This window comes from Sturnira hondurensis, unplaced genomic scaffold (assembly GCF_014824575.4).
Source record: "Sturnira hondurensis isolate 20B ecotype Veracruz unplaced genomic scaffold, ASM1482457v3 Scaffold0004257, whole genome shotgun sequence".
Taxonomy (NCBI): Eukaryota; Metazoa; Chordata; class Mammalia; order Chiroptera; family Phyllostomidae; genus Sturnira; species Sturnira hondurensis.
In genome coordinates this window covers 1,187,696-1,205,268 of record NW_028076888.1, presented here as the reverse complement: position 1 = coordinate 1,205,268, position 17,573 = coordinate 1,187,696, and the positions used below count along the sequence as shown (strand labels likewise).

At 57.7% G+C, this 17,573-nt stretch overlaps 1 protein-coding gene across 10 annotated transcripts in view; it reads left to right on the top strand.

The window, feature by feature from the left end:
- The window catches only part of ARHGEF10L (Rho guanine nucleotide exchange factor 10 like), a 157,103-nt gene that overhangs the window by 137,955 nt on the left and 1,575 nt on the right, over nt 1-17,573 (top strand). For all 10 annotated transcript variants that reach the window (XM_037045081.1, XM_037045075.1, XM_037045073.1 and 7 more), the window contains 2 exons: nt 9,343-9,517; nt 16,862-16,984. In XM_037045081.1, the coding sequence (XP_036900976.1) occupies nt 9,343-9,517; nt 16,862-16,984 (298 nt within the window). The remainder of the gene's footprint in view (nt 1-9,342; nt 9,518-16,861; nt 16,985-17,573) is intronic.

Sequence of the window (17,573 nt, the reverse complement as noted above, 5' to 3'; positions counted from 1 at the left end):
GTGGAGCCAGGATCGCAGAGCATTTCTGACCCCTGCGCCCCGGCCCGAGGCCCATGGTCCCCCGTGTCTGGTAGGTGTGGGAGCGCCTGAACCTCCCACCGGATTGTGTCGCCTGTGAGCCGGGACGGTGTCTCGTGTCCCCTGGCGTTTTCCTCTGGTGTGAGTGCAGGTGCTGAGCTGGCTTCTCTTTTGCTTTTCTTCTCCTTCTTGTGGCCCTCCCCACTGCCTCCTTCCTGTACCAGCCCTGCCCTTCTGCCTGAGCTCCGAGCTGCCCGGGGATCCCTGCTACCCCAGCTCCCCACCTGATTTGCACAGACACTGTGCTCTGGTGACCAGAGGCAAAGGGCTGGGCAGGGTCTACAAGTGCCACTCGGTCTGCTCCTTGGAGCTGGGAAGCAAACAGAGTGCAGAGCAGCCATAGGTGGGCACCTGGCATCACGTTCGGAGGCCTGGCTGCTGGGGATCTGTCCAGAGCAAAGCTCCCGTCACACCTGACCTTGCTTCAGAACCGTCCAGGCTGCCTCTGCCCTGGCTCTTCCAGCCTCCGGCTCAGGGGTGGGCACTGACCAGCACTTCCGTCCCTGTCCTGGGCACTGGGCTTCAGCCAGGGTCCCTGTCCACACGGCAGGGCCTACCACACCCCCGGTGAGTTAACTCTTATTGAGACTCACTCATCTCAGGCTGTGCCGAGCTCTTGGCAAGTAGCAGCTCACGTGGTCTTTACAACTGCCCTCTGTGGTAGCGATCTCATTACCCCCATTTTAAAGTTAAGGAAACTGAGGCAGGAAGTAGTAGAAGACCTGTGACTTGAACCCTGATAGTCTAGCTCTGGGCCTGTGGCCTCACTGTTTCTCCCAAGCAGGACACAAATGACAAGATAATCCCAGGCTGCCGTGAGTGACGTGCAAATGGTGAGCCAGGCACACTGAGCTCAGTCTGCTATGCCCAGGACAGTCCACTCTGGCTCTGAGCCTCACTCCCTTGTCTGGTAGAAACTCAGGGGTCCAACTGCCTCGTGGGGGTTGCAGGACGCTGTGAGGTGAGCTGGTCTATGTGACTGTCACCCTATGTGACTTGCACAGGTGCTGGAGACGCCTGTCCCTGATCTCTGCTGCTTGGGCTTCACAGGGTCCCCACAGTGGCTGGGCCAGGGTGGGCACCAGGCATACCCCTGGCTCAGCCCCGCCACCTGCTTGTACGGGGAAAGGCTGGAGCACCTGCTGGGGCCAAACCGGGTAGGTTCTTGGTGGCCCTGGTGGCAGCCAGCCCAGCCTCCCTCCTCGGGTGTCCATGGAGAGGGACCGCTATGCTGACTCGCATAATTGAAGAAAACAGAAGGAAATTAAAGAGTCCTAATGAGCCCATATTCTGAGATGCCTTCCTTTCCCACTTCCTCCGGAATAGCCAGACGTGATGGAGGATTTTGGGTTGTTTTGCTTGTAAAGGTGGAGTGTCGGTGCGGCCATAGGGGGACAGTCCCCCTGCCAAGTCACATTCCTGTGACTTGGTCTGGGCTGAGGGTGGGGTGGCAAGGGCTCAACCCCAACCTCTGTGCCTGCCTTCTTACATGTTTGTGACAAGTGAAGGTTGAACGCAGGAAAGTTTAACTTTTGGGTGGCTGGCTGGCCATCTTTCTAGAAAAATGCACCAAAGATGCCAAAGTTTGCCCAATCAATTCCAAAAGGGGTTGTTAAAAGTTTAGGATAGGCTCTCAGCCTTGCTTAAAAATTCCTTACCCGGGGACATTTCTTCATTGCTTTTAGAGAGGAGGGGAGAGAGACAAACATCGAGAGAAGCAGCTGTTGGTTGCCTTCTGTGTACCCCGACTGGGGATCGAACCCCCGACCTTTTGGTGTACAGGATGACACTCCAGCCAACTGAGCCACCACAGCCAGGGCTGGCTTTCAGTCTCAAAGCTGATGAGGATGTCTGTTTCCTTCGTCCCTTCTAGGTTTCCGTTGTGACCCTAAGCTAGGAGAGCCCAGGGTCCGATGACGTCTCTTGTCAGTCAGGAATGACCTTACCCCTACTTTACAGATGAATAAACTGAGACCAGAGATGTTCACCAGCTACTAGCAAGAGGTAGGGGAGGATGCCTCTGTCAGAACTGTGCCAGGAAGGACAGAGCTGCCCTGGGGACACTGTCTCTGGGCCGTGACCAGGTCAGATTCGGAGGCAGAGTTTTTAGGCATCGGACGGAACCCACGGGAAGGTGTTTGCACGTGGCCCAGAGATTGGGTGTGGTCGCCCAGTAGCATGACCGACTGTCCCTGTTTGCCCAGGATGGGGCGACGGCTGCCCAGTCCTACACCTGGGGCCTCCCTGGGTACCCCAAGCCAGGGCTGTGGCTTCCCCCATTTGCTAAGCACCGTGGCTTTGTGGACACGTGCCGTTCCGTCTCCCCCTTCGCTCCCTCAGCTGCGGAGCATCGATGGGAAATACAACAGATGAAGGAAGGGCAGGGAGTTGTCGTGCTAATCGTCTTTAAAGATGAACTGTGTCCGCCCAGGGTGGCAGCTGGAGCGTGACCCCTGGGCCTCGATCCCCAGACCATCCCCGGGCTGACCGAGGGACCCCACCCCCTTGGTTTCTGGAAGCTTCGGAGTCCTACCCCTTGGAAGAGGATGGAATGGAGGAGCTGGGGTGTGGAGTTGGGATGGAGTTGTTGGGGTGCTGGTGAGTGCTCCGTGGCTGACCTCTGGCCCACGGTGGTACCCCGGGGCTGGCTGGGTGTGTGGCTGAGCAAGGAGTCGGGGGTGAAAGCCCTTCATACCACACACCCGCCAGGGCGCTTGGTCTGAGAGTGTGGGGAAGGCATGGGGCTCGCGGGGTCGGCAGGTCAGGCCCACACGGAGCTCCGCCCCGCCCAGTGGATCTCGGCTCTCCTACCTGGGCATCTTCCTACCCTTTCAGGAGGGTCTCGGTGAGGATGGATACTGCGGCCTGGGAACCCTTGGCACACGGTGGGTGCCCAGCAGGCAGTAGCTGCCAGCCCTCTGCCTTCGCCTTGGCAGCTCCTGGCCCCCCCGAAGGCCCAGGGCGCCTTCCTGGCTCCTTGGTGTCATCTTAGCCTTAATGACTTTGAATTCTGAGCTGCTCACCTGGGAATTTATAGAAGCCAAGCACAGAAGCATCACCTGGAGGCACATAAATATTGTACAACTGCAGGTTGGGCTGTGTCAGCACCATTTGGGGCAGCCCCGCTCATCCGAAGTCCTCCATGTGGACGGATGCTGCGAGGCTGCAGGGAGGGGCGGAGGCACAGGGCATGGTGACGGGTGCAGGGCCCCTGGTGCTTCCCGGCTCCCTCCACCAGCTCCTGATGCAGCTGGCATGCAAGGAGCCCTCCCAGGGCGCAGACAGTGTGCACGGAGCCCTCCCGGGGCGCCACCCCGTCCTGGAGCCTCCGAGCACCAGTGACAGGTGAGAGGAGACCCAGGCCCTCCTCTCCAGCCACCAGCTTTTCTCCCCCCAACTTTTCATTTTAAAGCATTTAAAACTGTAGGAGCGCTGATAGAACAGTACAGCGAACACCCATGTTTCTTCACCTGGTAAACCATCTGTTAACATTTTGCCATAAATCCTCTGCCCCCCCCAATATTATACAAATATACACACCCCTTTTTTGGGGGGGGTTAAACCATTTGAAAGTCCATTGTAGACATTGTTACCTTTCATGCCTAGATACTTCAGCATGGCTGTCCTACGTGATAGCTTCAGTGGCCTTTATTGTGCCCAGAAACTTGACATCAGTGTACTGTACATGTGCACATGTCCCCAGGTGTCCCCGAAATACCTTTCACAGCTCCCCCCGGCCCTACCCAAGACCCAACCGAGACCACATGGTGCACTTGGTTGTCATGTCTCTTTAGTCTCTCTTTGATCTGGAATAATCCCTCTGCTCGTGTGTGTGTGTGTGTGTGTGTGTGTGTGTGTGTGTCCTTGATAAGGACTTCTTCTAAAAAGTCTCAGACTCTCATTATTACTCTTAATGCCCAAATTGTCTCAAATTTGGCCAATAGGAACCCCTTGGTATCGACTCCAGGTCCTTTGGACACTGCCCGTTGTTCTTCGAACACTTCCTGCTTTGCTGTGTGGGGACAAGTTCTAGGCTCAGTGGCTACCGCCCCAGCCCCGGTCAGCCATTTCTCCTGGGCGCCCTGGCTGGTTCTGGTCTGTGGGGATGGCATGTATAAATCAAGATTGGGGGTACCCGCCGCAGCTGGGGTGCTGCTTCTTCCGGACCTTCTCAGTGGACAGAGCCAGGGGGAAAATAGGAAGTCCGTGCTGTGATCGCAGAACTTGACCTCTGTCATTTTACACTTGATTCCTTCCTCCCTGTATAAACTCTGTTCCCCAGTAACAACCTCAGTGTACCTCTACCCCCCACATCATTGTAGGGGAGCTATGCCCGTCTCCTCACCCACCCCAAGTCTGCTTGGTCGAGTTTAGGATTTCTCTGTAGACCTGCTGTCCTTAGAGACCAAGGGTGTGCGGTCAGGGTGCTGAGCTCCCAGGCCACTTGAATGGCCTCTTTTCTACGTGGAGGTGGCCATGTGCCAATAAAGCTTGATTCACCAGAACAGGCAGCAGGTTGGTGTCGCCTGAGGGTCATTGTGTGCAGCCCCCTGGCCCAGAGTGTCAGCGGTTCCTGCTGCAGGGCAAGCAGCCAGTAGAGAGTCATGCCAGGACCATAGGGGCCGAGGGGGCAGGAAGCACCGGGCCTTTCAGCGCCCAGAGGAGGGCGTGATTGGGCCAGTGGCCCGTGGTCCTTTCTCAGGCACAAGCAGGTTAGAGGCCTCTTAGAGGGTAAGGTGCCCCCCCCTTCTGGGCCCCCAAGACTGACCAGTGGTGAGAGGAGGCATCTGGAGGAGAGAAATGGGGAGCCCTGACTTGGGGTGGGGTGCCGGGTGGGCAGCGTTTCCACTGGCCCTGGTTGGGTGGAAAGGAGAGCTGGGTGGGCGGCCAGCCTCCACTGGCCATCTCTGGGATCCCCTCTGAGCAAGCAGACACCCCATTTGGAAAACAAAGTAAGCTGGGTGCTTGTCAGCACCGCGCCCAAAGGCAGCCAGGGCTGGGCCTCTGCCGCCTGCCTCCACCCCCAGCCCTGTGCTCAGCTCCCTGTCTGCCTGGGCACTGTGGTGCGCATGTTACTGCTCCTGCCCAGGTGCCCAGGGTGCCCAGCCAGGACTCCCAAGACCTGGCTCCTGTGAGCAGGCTTCTGGCATGGGGAGAGGTCCTGGGGACTCCAGAGGGAGCTGAGGAGCGAGGGTTGGGGTCCATGCGCCGTTGTTCCTGTGTACCCTCGCCCTCCCCCACCCGCCTCACCGCTGGGCCTGGCGGGTTCACACAGGCCTTGTGCAAAGCCCTTTGGGCCTGGAGACAGACTTGTTATGCCTCTGGAGAAATGAGTCTGGATTTCCACTGCTGACTTCTCTTTTAATTAGATTCTGACAGCAGCACGCAGGGCTGGCAGGCTGCAAATTCAGGGGCAGCTTTCTGAGGCCCATCTGTGGTCCCAGGCCTCTCGGTTGCAGTGCGGTTGGGCTGTTCGGAGGCAGAAATCCTCCTTCTCTGCCGGAGCCCGGCAGGAATCTCAATGCACACTTGGGAGCACACAGCCCCCTTCCTGGTGTGTGTGCGTGTGCTCCAGCACTTGCGTACAAATGTGCGAGCTGCCTTTGGAAAAATGTGGACGAAGCATGTCGGGCACTCCTGCACCCTGCTCCCCATCCTCTCGTCCATCTACTCACCGAGGGTGGGCACTCTGGGAAGCTGGGCCGGGCCGCAGCCTCCCCTCTGTGACGGGGCTAGTGGTCCTCTGTCGGGCCTTTCCCAGCAAGGCCCCTCGGGGGGTGTCCTGTTTGAGCCGGGTACCCTGCCTGTGTGGGGGCCCCCAGGAAGGCTGTCTGTGGTGCAGGCTGGTTGAGGAAAATATGCCCCCCACTCCCACCAGCGTCTCCTTGAAGGACCAGCCTCTCAAGAAAAGAGAACTTGGCGGGGCAGGGGGTGGGCGGTGTGAGAAAAGGGAACGGGATTAAGAAAGAAAAGCCTCAGACACAGAGGACACTGCGGTAACTGCCAGAGGGGGAGGGAGTAGAAGACGTAAGGGAAGGTGAAGGGGGGTGAATGGTGATAGAAGGAGACCTACCTGACTTGGGTAGTGAACACGTAGTGCAGTGTTCACAGGGTTTTATAGAACTGTACGCCTGAAACCTGTGCGATTTTATTAACCAGTGTCACCCCAATAAATTCAATGAAAAGGAAAAGAGAGAGAGAGAGAGAACTGGGAGCCAGCACTGCGAGGGCTGTGGGCAGCAGATTTGGGGTGAAAGGCCAGAAAAATGGAAATTCTGCCCTTCCCAAGGAGCTGCATGGGCCGGGCCTGGCTTTGTGGGGGCTGTGAGGCGTTCGGCCTCCCCCCGATTCCAGAGGCTCCCTGGCTGAGCCTCCAGCACCTGGGCCTTCACTGCGGTGGGGGTGGGGTACTAAGGAAAGAGGGACAGAGACCCCCCTCACCGGGAGCTACTAGTGTGAGCCCCCAGTCTGGTGAAGGAGATAGCTCCTGGCCCTCTGAGCGCGCTCAGCCTTGTTGTGGGGCCCCCTCCTTGCCCCCTGGGGGCCCCCACTTTGATGGAGACGTGTGCCCCTGTCCTTGGTGAACTTCCTGTCTGACAGGGGGCTACAGCTGCAGCTCTCAGGGTCCCCCCAGCACAGGGTGAGTGGCAGGGCCCTGTCTCCTCAGAGCAGGACACCTTTCCTCTCCCCGCCCTCCTCTGGGGAACTTAGGCTTTGCGGCTGCCCCTGCCCTCGGGCCACCCCCACCCGCCTCGGGCCGTGAAGCACAGCCATCAGGGACTGGCTTAGAGAAAGCAATTTTCTTCTCCATCTCAACGTCTTGCCCTCCTGGGCTCTGCGTTTGGATGAGGAATGGGATTCAAGTTCATTGGCTTGGCTCCCCGTGGAGGACACCCTACTGCCACCAGCTTCTTTATCTCTGTGGGAAACTGCCTGGTGACTTGAGTCAAGATGGCCTTGGGGCTGAGGCTCTGGCTGGAGTGACTCTGCAGCGTGTCACTGCCACTCCTGTTCACTATACTCACTCGAGGGCCAGAACTCCAGCCTGCTGCCACACAGCTGATGAACTGAGCTTCTTTCAAAGGGAAACCCAATCGTGTCGCTTACCAGCTCAGCCCCTCCAGCACTCACACACCCAAACTCTTGGCTGTGCATTGCAGGGGGGCCTGGCGTGGGCTGGCCTCTGCCCACCTCTGTCTTACCGCTGTGCCCCCAATGCTGACCAGCGTTCTGTTTTTCCTCAAACACCGCAAGCTCATTCCTGCCCCAGGGCCTTTGCACCTGCTGTGTCCTCTGCCTGAACTGCTCTCCCCCCCTGTCACCCCCATTATCCCAGGGCTGATTCCTTCACATTTCCCAGGTCTCTGATTAAATGCTGCCCCTAGAGAAACCTTCCCTGGCCACCCCATCCTAGCGGCCCCCAACAAGTTTCCTGGGCAGGGGTTACCGTTGCTCGGAGTGATCTTTATCTGCATTTCAGTTGTCTCTGCCCTGGGAACACACACTTCATGAGAGCGAGCCCCTTGGACTCTCGTTTGTTACTGTCTTCCTGGCACCCAGACCCGTGCAGGCACAGAGTAGGAGCCCGGGGACACCTGACGAATGAGTGAGACCTTGCCAGGAACCGGGCCTGGGCTGAGGTCCCCCTGACGCAGGTCCACATGACCTTCACGGCAACTTCTACTTCCACACGGTGAACTGAGGCCCAGGCCTGGGAAGTTACTGAGGAAATGAGATTTGATAGCAGGTCTGATAACAAAGACACGTTCTGTCCTACGTCGTCTTGCGGCTTCGGGCTTCTGTATTCTTTCCAGACAAAGTGGAGACGACAGGAAAGTGGAAGGGACACTCCCCAGGCACTGCCCCTGGACCAGCCCTCGGCAATCAGGGTCCTCCCCCGACACGTCTTCTCCCCCCCGGTTTTCTGCACTCACTGCTGTAACATCCACATTTCCCCGTGTTCTCCCGCAGTCTCTGTTTGTAAACGCCTTTGAATGGATGTGGAACAGCCATCGAGTAGATGCGTCACTGACCCGACTGTCCCCCATGACCGAGTATTTAGGTCGTTTCCAGTTTGCCGTGTGGGACTTGTTTCCATCGGAGTACCAACTCAGTGTCGCAGATGGGACCCCAGGGCCCGTGCGTTCGCTCTGTGGCCATGTGTTGCTGTGCTGAGCAGGGGACAGATGGGCCTGAGGCTCAGCGTCTGTGGTTGGAGCTCACGGTCCAGGGTGGAGGGCGTTGGGCAGGGCCACTGTGCTGCAGGCGGCACCTGGCAGGGCAGCGGAGGACGGTATGCAGAAGGACGTCCAGTGCCAGGGTGGTTGGGGCGCCTCAGGAAGAGGGGCATCACCCCGACGGGGAGTCTTCAGAAGCCGAAAGGCTGTTCCCAGGAGGGCAGGTAGCACATAGGTCCTCCCGAGGGCAGAGGCATGGTCACGTGCTTCGTCCTGAGTGTCCTTGTGACACAGGTTCTGGTTGGCCTGGGTGCGGGGAGCCTGCCAGGAAAGAGCAGAGGCCGAGGTGGGCCTGGAATGCCGAGTTAAAGAACTTGGACTTTGTTCTGCCATGGATGTGAGTGGTGACTGTCTTCTCTCTTTAAAAAAAAAAAAGAGTTTCTTTTTTTTAAGATCAAAATTATATATACACCTACTTAAAAAATCAAATAGCATAGACTGGTTCTTCCCCAGTCCCACTTCCTGGGAGAAAATACTTTCTGCCTGCTTCTGCTTTTAATTCACTGGCACTTTTCCTCAGGACTCGAACGTGTCTGCTCGCCGGCTCCTGATTTATCCATTCCGGATGTCCGGGGTTGTCTCCTCACTGGGAAAGAGGAGGGTCTGGCTCACGGCGCCCACCTTCCTTCCCAGCAGCTACGCTGGTTGCCTTCGCACTCCACATAATGACATAATGCGTGGGCGGCTACCCCGCCCCGACCGCTGCTGACTTTCGGCTCTGTCCCTCGTGTCACGGGGGTGTGCCAGAGCCCGGTCCTGTCGACTCCCAAGAGCCGAGGGTGCGTGAATCTCTCTGCTCCTTGTTCAGTGCTGTCGTGCAGGTAGCGCGAGATCGGCCCCATTAGCAGTATTTACACCACGGGAATTGGCAGACGCAACGCACCAGGATGCCCCTGCCGGTTACACAGTTACCGGCACGCACCGCCGGGCCTCTGCCATTTCCTTCTTGCCTCGACTGGTTCCGGCGTGGCCTCCAGGTGCTTGGTGGGCCCGGCTCGGCACCCACACCCCCGACTCTGTGTTGCAGCAAAGCTTCGAGGTGCACCAGGACGAGGCCGTGAGCGTGACGCACATGGTGAAGGCGGGCAGCGGCGTGTGGATGGCCTTCTCCTCCGGCTCCTCCATCCGCCTCTTCCACACGGAGACGCTGGAGCACCTGCAGGAGATCAACATCGCCACCAGGACGGCCTTCCTCCTGCCAGGTGAGGCGGCTGCGGGGGCGTGGTCCCAGCCTTCCTGGGCCTGTGGAGGGAGGAGCCGGCATCTGTGGCGCACTCGCCACAGCCAGGCGGAGGTGCCTCCTGTCCAGCCCAGGCCCTTCACCCTGGTGACACCCTGGGGTCGGCCTTGAAAACTGGGCCTCTGAGGGGGAAGTAGTGGTTTTAGAATTCAAACCCAGGTCTGTCATTTCAAAGCCCTTCTTGCTGTCACTGCTTGTCCTGCTCACCCTGTAGCCCAGTGGGCTCGGGTTGCTGGGAGGTGAGGCTCTGAGCTCAGTGGGCTTTCCCTGGCCACACGGCCCCTGCAAAGCTACTCTGGGAGGGGGGGACCCAGGCCTGTCTCCATCGGCCACTCCTCAGGCCGACAAAACAACCAGTTCTGCCTCATCTCCTTCAGAACGAGGTGAAGCGAAAGAGAGAAGGCCAAGCAAGGGGCTCTTACTTCGAGGTTTTTCTGAGAAAGGCAACGGTCCCTTTCAGTTCGTTAGCTGGGATTTGGAGGTCAGGGGAGGTCCAAGGGCTTGGATAGCTTCCCCTCGGGGGCCCGTGCTCCCTCCTGCACAGCTGGTTGTGAGACGAGGTAGAGAGGGTTAGGTCAGAGCTCACGTAACACCCCACCCCTGCCTTGTAGCTGCCTGAGGCCTCGGTGGGATTGGCCCCAGGGATCTCCCTTCCCATCTGCTGCCCGTGCTGCTGCCCAGACCCCTGCAGGCTGTGCAGGGGGAGCCAGGGCGGACACCTGCTCAGGGCCCACTCCTGTCTCCAGCTGGCCTTAGAGCAGTCCATGGAGCCAGCGGTCATCAGCTTGCCTTGCCTCCCTGCTTGGCCCATCTTCCACCAGACAGACAGATTGACCCCTGGCTGGTCTGGGAAGACAGAGAAGCTCTGTCTTGTGTAAGCACCGCAGGCTGGACTGGTGTTAGCAGCTGGGAGAGACAAAGGGCCCTGGGGCCGGGGACACAGTGGGTGTGGCAGGCTGTGGGCCCAACCAGGGGATTGGCCTCCCTGGGTTATGTGGCTGGGTCAAGGGCAGGCATGCTAGCCAGCACTTCGGGGGCCGTGGGGCCTCAGTCTTACCCCAGAGGCCTGGTCCCCAACTCTAGCTAGGGCAACTGGAAATCACCCTGGCTCCTGCTTCCTCCTGGCTGGTTAGGACTGTCCTAGAGTCTGGGCTTGTGGCCACAGGGTCTGGTGGTTACTAACGGCAAGGTCAATAACAAGTGGTGATGCGATAGGATATCTACTGCCCGCCGTGAGCCCCACGGTGAGCTGGGTCCCAAGTGCTTTGCCTATAGGACCTCATTTCACCTTAACCCCAAGAGGTGGAGGTCGGCCCCGCTGTGCAGGTGCAGACACTGAGGTTTGTTTGCCGGGGTCAGGAGGCTGGTCTGTGGTCATGCAGCCAGCCCGAGGCTGGACTGGGAGTCACAGAAGGTCAGACTCACTTCAGAGTCCCACTGTGAATCAAGGGGGAAGAGAGGACCTTGGAGGTGGCCAGAGGCTTGGCCAGACCACTGCTGGGTCTGGGGCAGGTCTGTTTGCCTCCCGGAGCCGCTGGGCCCTCTGTGGGACCGGAAGTGGTCCTGGCTCTGAATGAAGGCCACCAGGCTTGGGAAGACACCTCGCTCAGGTGCCGCGTGTGGTAGGTACACCAGGAGAAGAAATACCTCCCTAACACGTTCCCCGGGGAGTGGCTGGGGCCTATGGAACCTGTGTTATGGGTCTTCTCTTTCTTTCTTTTTCTTTTTGCAGCTTTAGTTTTATTGTATTTCATAGGATTTGGCCATTATACAAAGCAAATCCATTTTAACTACGATAAATGTGTCTCTCCATCACAAAAATAGTCCCACATTCACGCTGATAGCTAAATTATTCCAAGTTAGTGGAACAAGGAGAAACATGGGGAATCTCACGGGCCATTCTGGGTCGGTCTTCTCTGTGGGGGGAGGGCGAGGAAGGATCACGGCTGTCCAGCGGCCAGCGGCCGGATTCGCGGGCCGATCCAGCTGCAGGTGGAGAAACGGTAGCTCCCCCCGGCCCAGCTCTGACTCGCTGTCGGGGTTCGCACGCATCTTCACGCCCACTGACTGACTGGTTCTGTGAAACTCCCCTCTCAAAGGGAAGCGGGTTCATCAGTGTGACGGTTATTTCCGAGCCAGGTAAACTGAGGCCTAGGAGGTTTCATGGCCTGTGATCTCACCGCCGACGAGGCTGGAGCCAGCACGTGAATTGTAGCTCTCTCACACTTGTACCTCGCAGCATCCCCCTCCCTGGGCCTCAGTTTCCCCCTCTCTACAACGAGGAGCCAAGGTTTGAGTCAGGGCTTGGCGGGCAGCCAAGGGCAGACCAGGGCAGACCAGGGTCTGGAAGGGGCAGCCCCGCTGGAGACCTGGCAGCGCCGCTATGCAGCCCTGTGACTGGGGGCAAGGAGGGAACCTCTCGTCCTTGGTCCCTGCCTCTCAGGGAGGTGTGGGCCTGAGCAGGGGCGGTCCCTGGCTCGAGGAAGTCTCAGGTCCCGATGGTACTGTGCACTGCCATCATCTCTATCATGTCCTCTTGGCCATTCCCGCCCCTCGTCACACGGGCCCCTTTTGGCCACACATCTTGCTCAGCCCCCACCCTCCGAGTCTGTGCCTGTCCCACCTCATCAGCTACGTCAGCGCAGACAGGGACCGCCCCTCTACTTGCTGGAGCTCTTTGGGGCTGGCCCTGGCAGCCCAGGGCAGAGGCCAAGGTTCAGAGTGCGGGGCTTCCCGGAGGTCCCCAGCAGTTACTGCCCTGGGCCTTCACCCCCCACCCCCAGGCCTGACTGTTCCTAATCCCCGAACCCGAGGGGAGCTGGGCCAGAGCTCGCAGAGGACGGCCTCAAATCTACCCCAACCCACCTCGTGCCTCAGCCGAAGAACAGCAGGGCAGGGCCCTTAAATTCTGTATTAGAAATATTTTTAAAAGGCTTTTAAGTATTTTTCTTCCCCCACACCAGCAAATGAAATAATTGCATAATTAGTAAAAATTTGTTCCTACTTTAAACGTGGGTTTTTTTTTTTAAGGGAACATTAAAAATTTATCACGCTGCCTTCCCCGACCCCTGTCTCCCACTCATGTACCAGACTGGTATTAATGCGCTTTTGAACCTAAACTCCCTCCTCCTCCTAACTAGACAGGTCATTAATAAAATGTTCTCCAAGAGCCTGAGCTTTTTAAAGTTGTATATCTCCAGATAGATGGCTTGGGTGAGTTGAACGCTGCCGCATTAAGTCCCTGTGATAAAATATTTATCCACCATTAGAATTTTTTTCCCTCGGACTGTTTGTGGAGTGCCTCGCTCCATTCCTCTGGGCGGAGGGGGGAGAGGAAGGGCCGGGCATGAGGCCTGATGGCGAAGTCATTTCTCAGTTCCAGCATCTCTTTTGGTCCTTTGCTGCCTCCCTTTCCCTTGCAAGGGTTCGCCTGTCTGGTGGGGGAGGGGTGGGGGGCGCGAGGACGCAGGAGCATCAGCAAGTGGTCTCCTCCTGGTCTCCAGGGCCCCCGGAGCTCTGGAAAAGTGGGTGAGACACTCGAGATGAAAAATTTGCCACTGTTCCCTCCCTTGGCTTTATTGTTTTTGCAGGTTTATGGCTCTGGCGGAGCTGGTCTTATGACATTAGAGTCTAGGTCCTTTTAATAATTACGGCTGTTACTCTAATAGCCTCCATTTATTGATTGTATATGAGGGCTAAGAGCTGTGCGCAACTGTGTATATATATATTATACCTCATATATGCTGTATATATTCTAATAATCATAAAACTGAGCAAGGTAGATTTGTAATATTCATCGATCAGTGAAAGTGACTTATTAATTCAAACAGTAAGTGACATCAACACCCATCACCTTTTTCACTTTCTGCGTTCATTCACTCGCTTGTTTGCTCACAGAGAGTTTTTGAGTGTCTGCCAGGGAGCCAGGGCATTGACTTTGAGCACATGGATAAGTCCATGCCCTCATGAAGTGTCCATTTGACGGCAAACAGTCATTAAGCAAAGGGAAGGTGAGGGCAGTTGTAGACCTTGGCCAGAGCCGGGAGGGAAGACCATGGGAGACGAGAGGGAGCTTGCGGCCTGAGCCACTTGCTGTGGTTTCCTGAGGGTCGGGAGGGCCACTGTGCGCCAGGGGGTGTCCTAGTAGTTGGGAGCCTGCGCCGTCTGCAGTGACGCAGGTGTGGGGCAGAGTCCCAGCTCCCTGACCTGCTGCCACCTCTGCTTGTGAATTAGTCCGTTTTCGAGTGACAAACTGGCTTTTTTTCCCCCAGTGTGGTTTGCGTTTCTCTGTGGAATCAACACTATGAACATGACTTTCTGAGTTTGCGTCGTGTCTCCAAACTCACGTATCCCACTGCCTGCTGACAGCTCTGCTTGGCTGTCGGCCGTGCCTCTCACACAACACGCCTGGTAGAGAACTTGGCCTTCCACCCCAAGCCTGTGCCTTCTCCATCTCAGTCGATGGCTCTGCCATGTCCCCAGCTGCTGGAGACAAAACCCTCGGAGTCTTCCTTGATTCCCCTCCTTTTCTCTCCTCCTGCTCTAGTCTAGAAGAGGTCTGTCGTTCTGCGTCAGAACAGACCTCGAACCTGCTGGCTTCTCTTTTTCTCCTTGCCACCACTCTGTCCTGGCCCCCACCACCTCCCCCCTATCCCCTCCCCCCCGTCACACTGCTAAAATGCTCCTCTGGAATGAGTCTGTCACTCACCTGCTTAGACCTTCTGGTAGCTTCTCATCACACAGAATGAACAGTCACAGTCCTTACCCTGACCTGTCCACCCTCCTGGCCTCCCTCCAGTCACCCTGAGCTTGCCCTTGATCCCCAGGCTGCACTGGCTTCAGTCTGCTCCGCCGACCCACTGAGCTCATTCCTGTCACAGGGCCTTTGCACATGCTGTCTCCTGGGCTTCTGCTCAGGTCTCAGTGTGGTTGCTTCCTCTCTGTCCTCCTGATCTCAAATCTTCCTGGAAGTGGACCGAGGCTTGAAACCCCGGGAATCCACCCCCTGCCCCACTCTGCCCCGTCACCCCATGCAAATCCTCTGCCTGATGTTTATATTCCTCATTCACATCGGCACTTCCCCTTTCCCCTCCCCAGTGCTGCCCGGGTACGGTAGACACTATTAAAGTAAAATGGAGCGAAAAACTTAGTGCCCCTGTCCCACTAGCCACATTTGAAGTGCTCAGTAGTCACAAGTGGTTATTGGCTACATAATTGGACGGTTTGGTAGAGACCATTAGCATCAGGCCAGAAAGTTCTAGAATGTTTGCTCCTCAAGAGTAGAACTGTGTGTGTGCAGTTCCCCGCTGTGCCTCCAGCTCTGAGTCCTGCACGCAGTAGGTCCGCAGGGATGCCGCAGGGCGGTGAGTGAAGAGATTGGTACTGGTACCGCCTATGGCATTAGACCGGCTGTGTGAGCCCCAAGATAGGCAACCCTGCTTCCTGGGTAACTGCGGAGCCCCACCATCCTCCCGAGACTCCTGCCTACACGTGTGGCCCTGAAGCCATCTGCGTAAGAGCGGAGAGGCAACTGTAATAATCAGAGAGTCCCGAGCAGGGCTCCTCACCCTGCTCTCACCAGCTGGGAGAACTCTCTGGACCTTGATATTGTCCTCTGGAAAATGGGTGTGACATCTGTGTCTTGCAGGCCTCTTTGTGGTTGCAGGGTTGGGGTCAGAGCAGAGTTAGCATGGGGTGCTGCTGACACTCCAAAGCAGGATTTTCCTCAAAGTGCAGTTCTGGCCCTGGCTGGTGTAGCTCAGTGGATTGAGCGAGGGCCTGCGAACTACACGATCGTGGTTCAATTCCTGGTCAGGGCACATGCCTGGGTTGCAGGCCAGTTCCCAGCAGGGGACTCACGAGAGGCAACCATATGTTGATATTTCTCTCCTTCTCTCCTTCCCTTCCCCTCTAAAGATAAATAAATAAATATATTTTTTAAAAAAAGTTCGGTTCTGGACCAGCCGCTTTGGCACCACCTGGGAATTTGCTGGAAGCGCAGGTTGGAGGACTTACCCCTCGGGGCTGGCCCTGGGTGGCGAGCCCTCCTGTGGCCCCGGTGTTACCTGGGGTGGGGCCCACTGCTCTCAGCGTCGTTTCCCACGTCATGTGGTGTTGTTATTGCCGAGATAATGTGGCAGGAGTTGGCATTTCCTTTGAGGGGAGAGTAAGCCCCTCTCAGTGGGGCAGAAGGACTCAGGCAAGAAGCGAGCAAGACAGCCCTCTGGACAGGCAGGGGTCCGCCCCAGCCTTTCCCTCGTGCCCGCTCTCACTGACCGGAATTGTAAGCGGTGGAGCAGCAACGACAAAGGCGGCCAGCACCCGCCTGTGCGCACCCTGCGCCCGGCACTGGCTTAAGTGATTGACACTCATCAGCGCGTTCCATCCTCAGGGCAAGGCTGTGAGTGTCCTTGTTGTCTGCTCTGGCAAGCAAGGAAACCGTGGCACAGGGAGGTTTAGGGACTGGCCCTGGTCGTGTAGCCAGGAAGTGGTAGGGCTGGGTCTGAACGTGGCGTCTGGGGCTGGAGCCCTGCTCCAGCCACTGCTGCGTGGCCCACGCTGTCCTTCCTCCCTGTAGAGAGCAGCGCGACACCCCCCTGCCGTCGCGTTTTGCAGCAGTGGAGAGACAGCACCCAGGGGATAGCCAACAAGAATAACGTGGGCCGACATCGAAAACACGCTTGTTCTTGGCACTGAGTTGTCCATTTCACTCTCGGGCCCGGGGACTGCAGGGCACGCTGAGCCTTCCCTGGAGAAAGGGCCCACCTGGGCAAAATGTCAAGCCCTAGCTAGAAATTCAGGGTCCGCGACCGTTTGCCAATTTCCCCCTGCTTCTTGGATCTACCCCGGCCCCTCTCCACGCATCCCGTCTGTACCAACATCCTCCGGCCCTCAAACCCCCACCTTCCCAGGCCTCCCTGGTCTTACTGCTCAGGTGGCTGGTTCTGACCCTGGTGTGGGCTGCCCAGGGTCTGCCCTTTGTGTCCGAGGACCCAGCCCCTGTGTGTGGGAACAGACGGGCCAGCACTGTGCCCTGTGGCATTGCCCCACGGAATCCTTGCAGCAGCCCCAAGTTCCCTAGGAGGAAACTGAGGCTGGATGAGGGGAACGCTAACTTGGGGACCCAGGGGCCGGACCCCAGCCCCCTCAGCCTCCCAAACCCTGGGTCTGAACCACACCCTATCCAGCATCTTGCTCGTCTCACGGGCAGAGCCTGGGCTGTACCATTTCTTCAGTTTGAGGTGGCCTGGAGCCCACTGCTGTCCCCAGGATGGTGTGTTCCTCACACTGGCCCCTCTCTCTGCAGGCCAGAAGCACCTGTACGTCACCAGCCTCCTGATCTGCCAGGGTCTGCTCTGGGTGGGCACTGACCAGGGCATCATCGTCCTGCTGCCTGTGCCTCGGCTGGAAGGCATCCCGAAGATCACAGGTGAGGTTCTGGGAGTTGGCTGCAGATGGCGGGGCCGGGGCCGGGAGAGGAGGGATGGTGAATCAGGCCCAGATGTGTCAGGGGTGTTTCCCACAGACTCCCGCCTTCTTTCTGAGTTTCCAGTTCCCAGCCTGGCCAATGGGCACAGCAGTGAATATTGGCTGGATGATTTGAGGAAAGGCTGAGACACCTGATTGGCTGATGGCAGAGGCTCTGCCAGGCGCCTTCTGCTCCCCTCCCCGCACAGCAGCTTCAGAATGTCCAGGCTCCAGAGACAGAAATACCTGAGGACCCTTGGGGTGGGAGCCGGGTGCAAACGTGTGTGTGCATGGAATGGGGGTGGGTCTGCTCTGACCTGTGGCACTGGGGCCCCGGTGGGTGAGGGCAGGGTCCGGGGCCCCCAGGGCCCTGGGCCTCTCTCTGCCTCTTCTCAGAGAGTGATGACAAAGTGGCCAGAGAGCAGGGCTGAGTTGGGGGAGTGGCCCTGATGGTAGGCCAGCGCCGGCTAGATCTTGAGCTCTCCGCTAAAGAAGTCTCTCGATTCTGCGATTTCCTGCTTTCATCAGATAGGTCATGTTGTCCTTCCTAG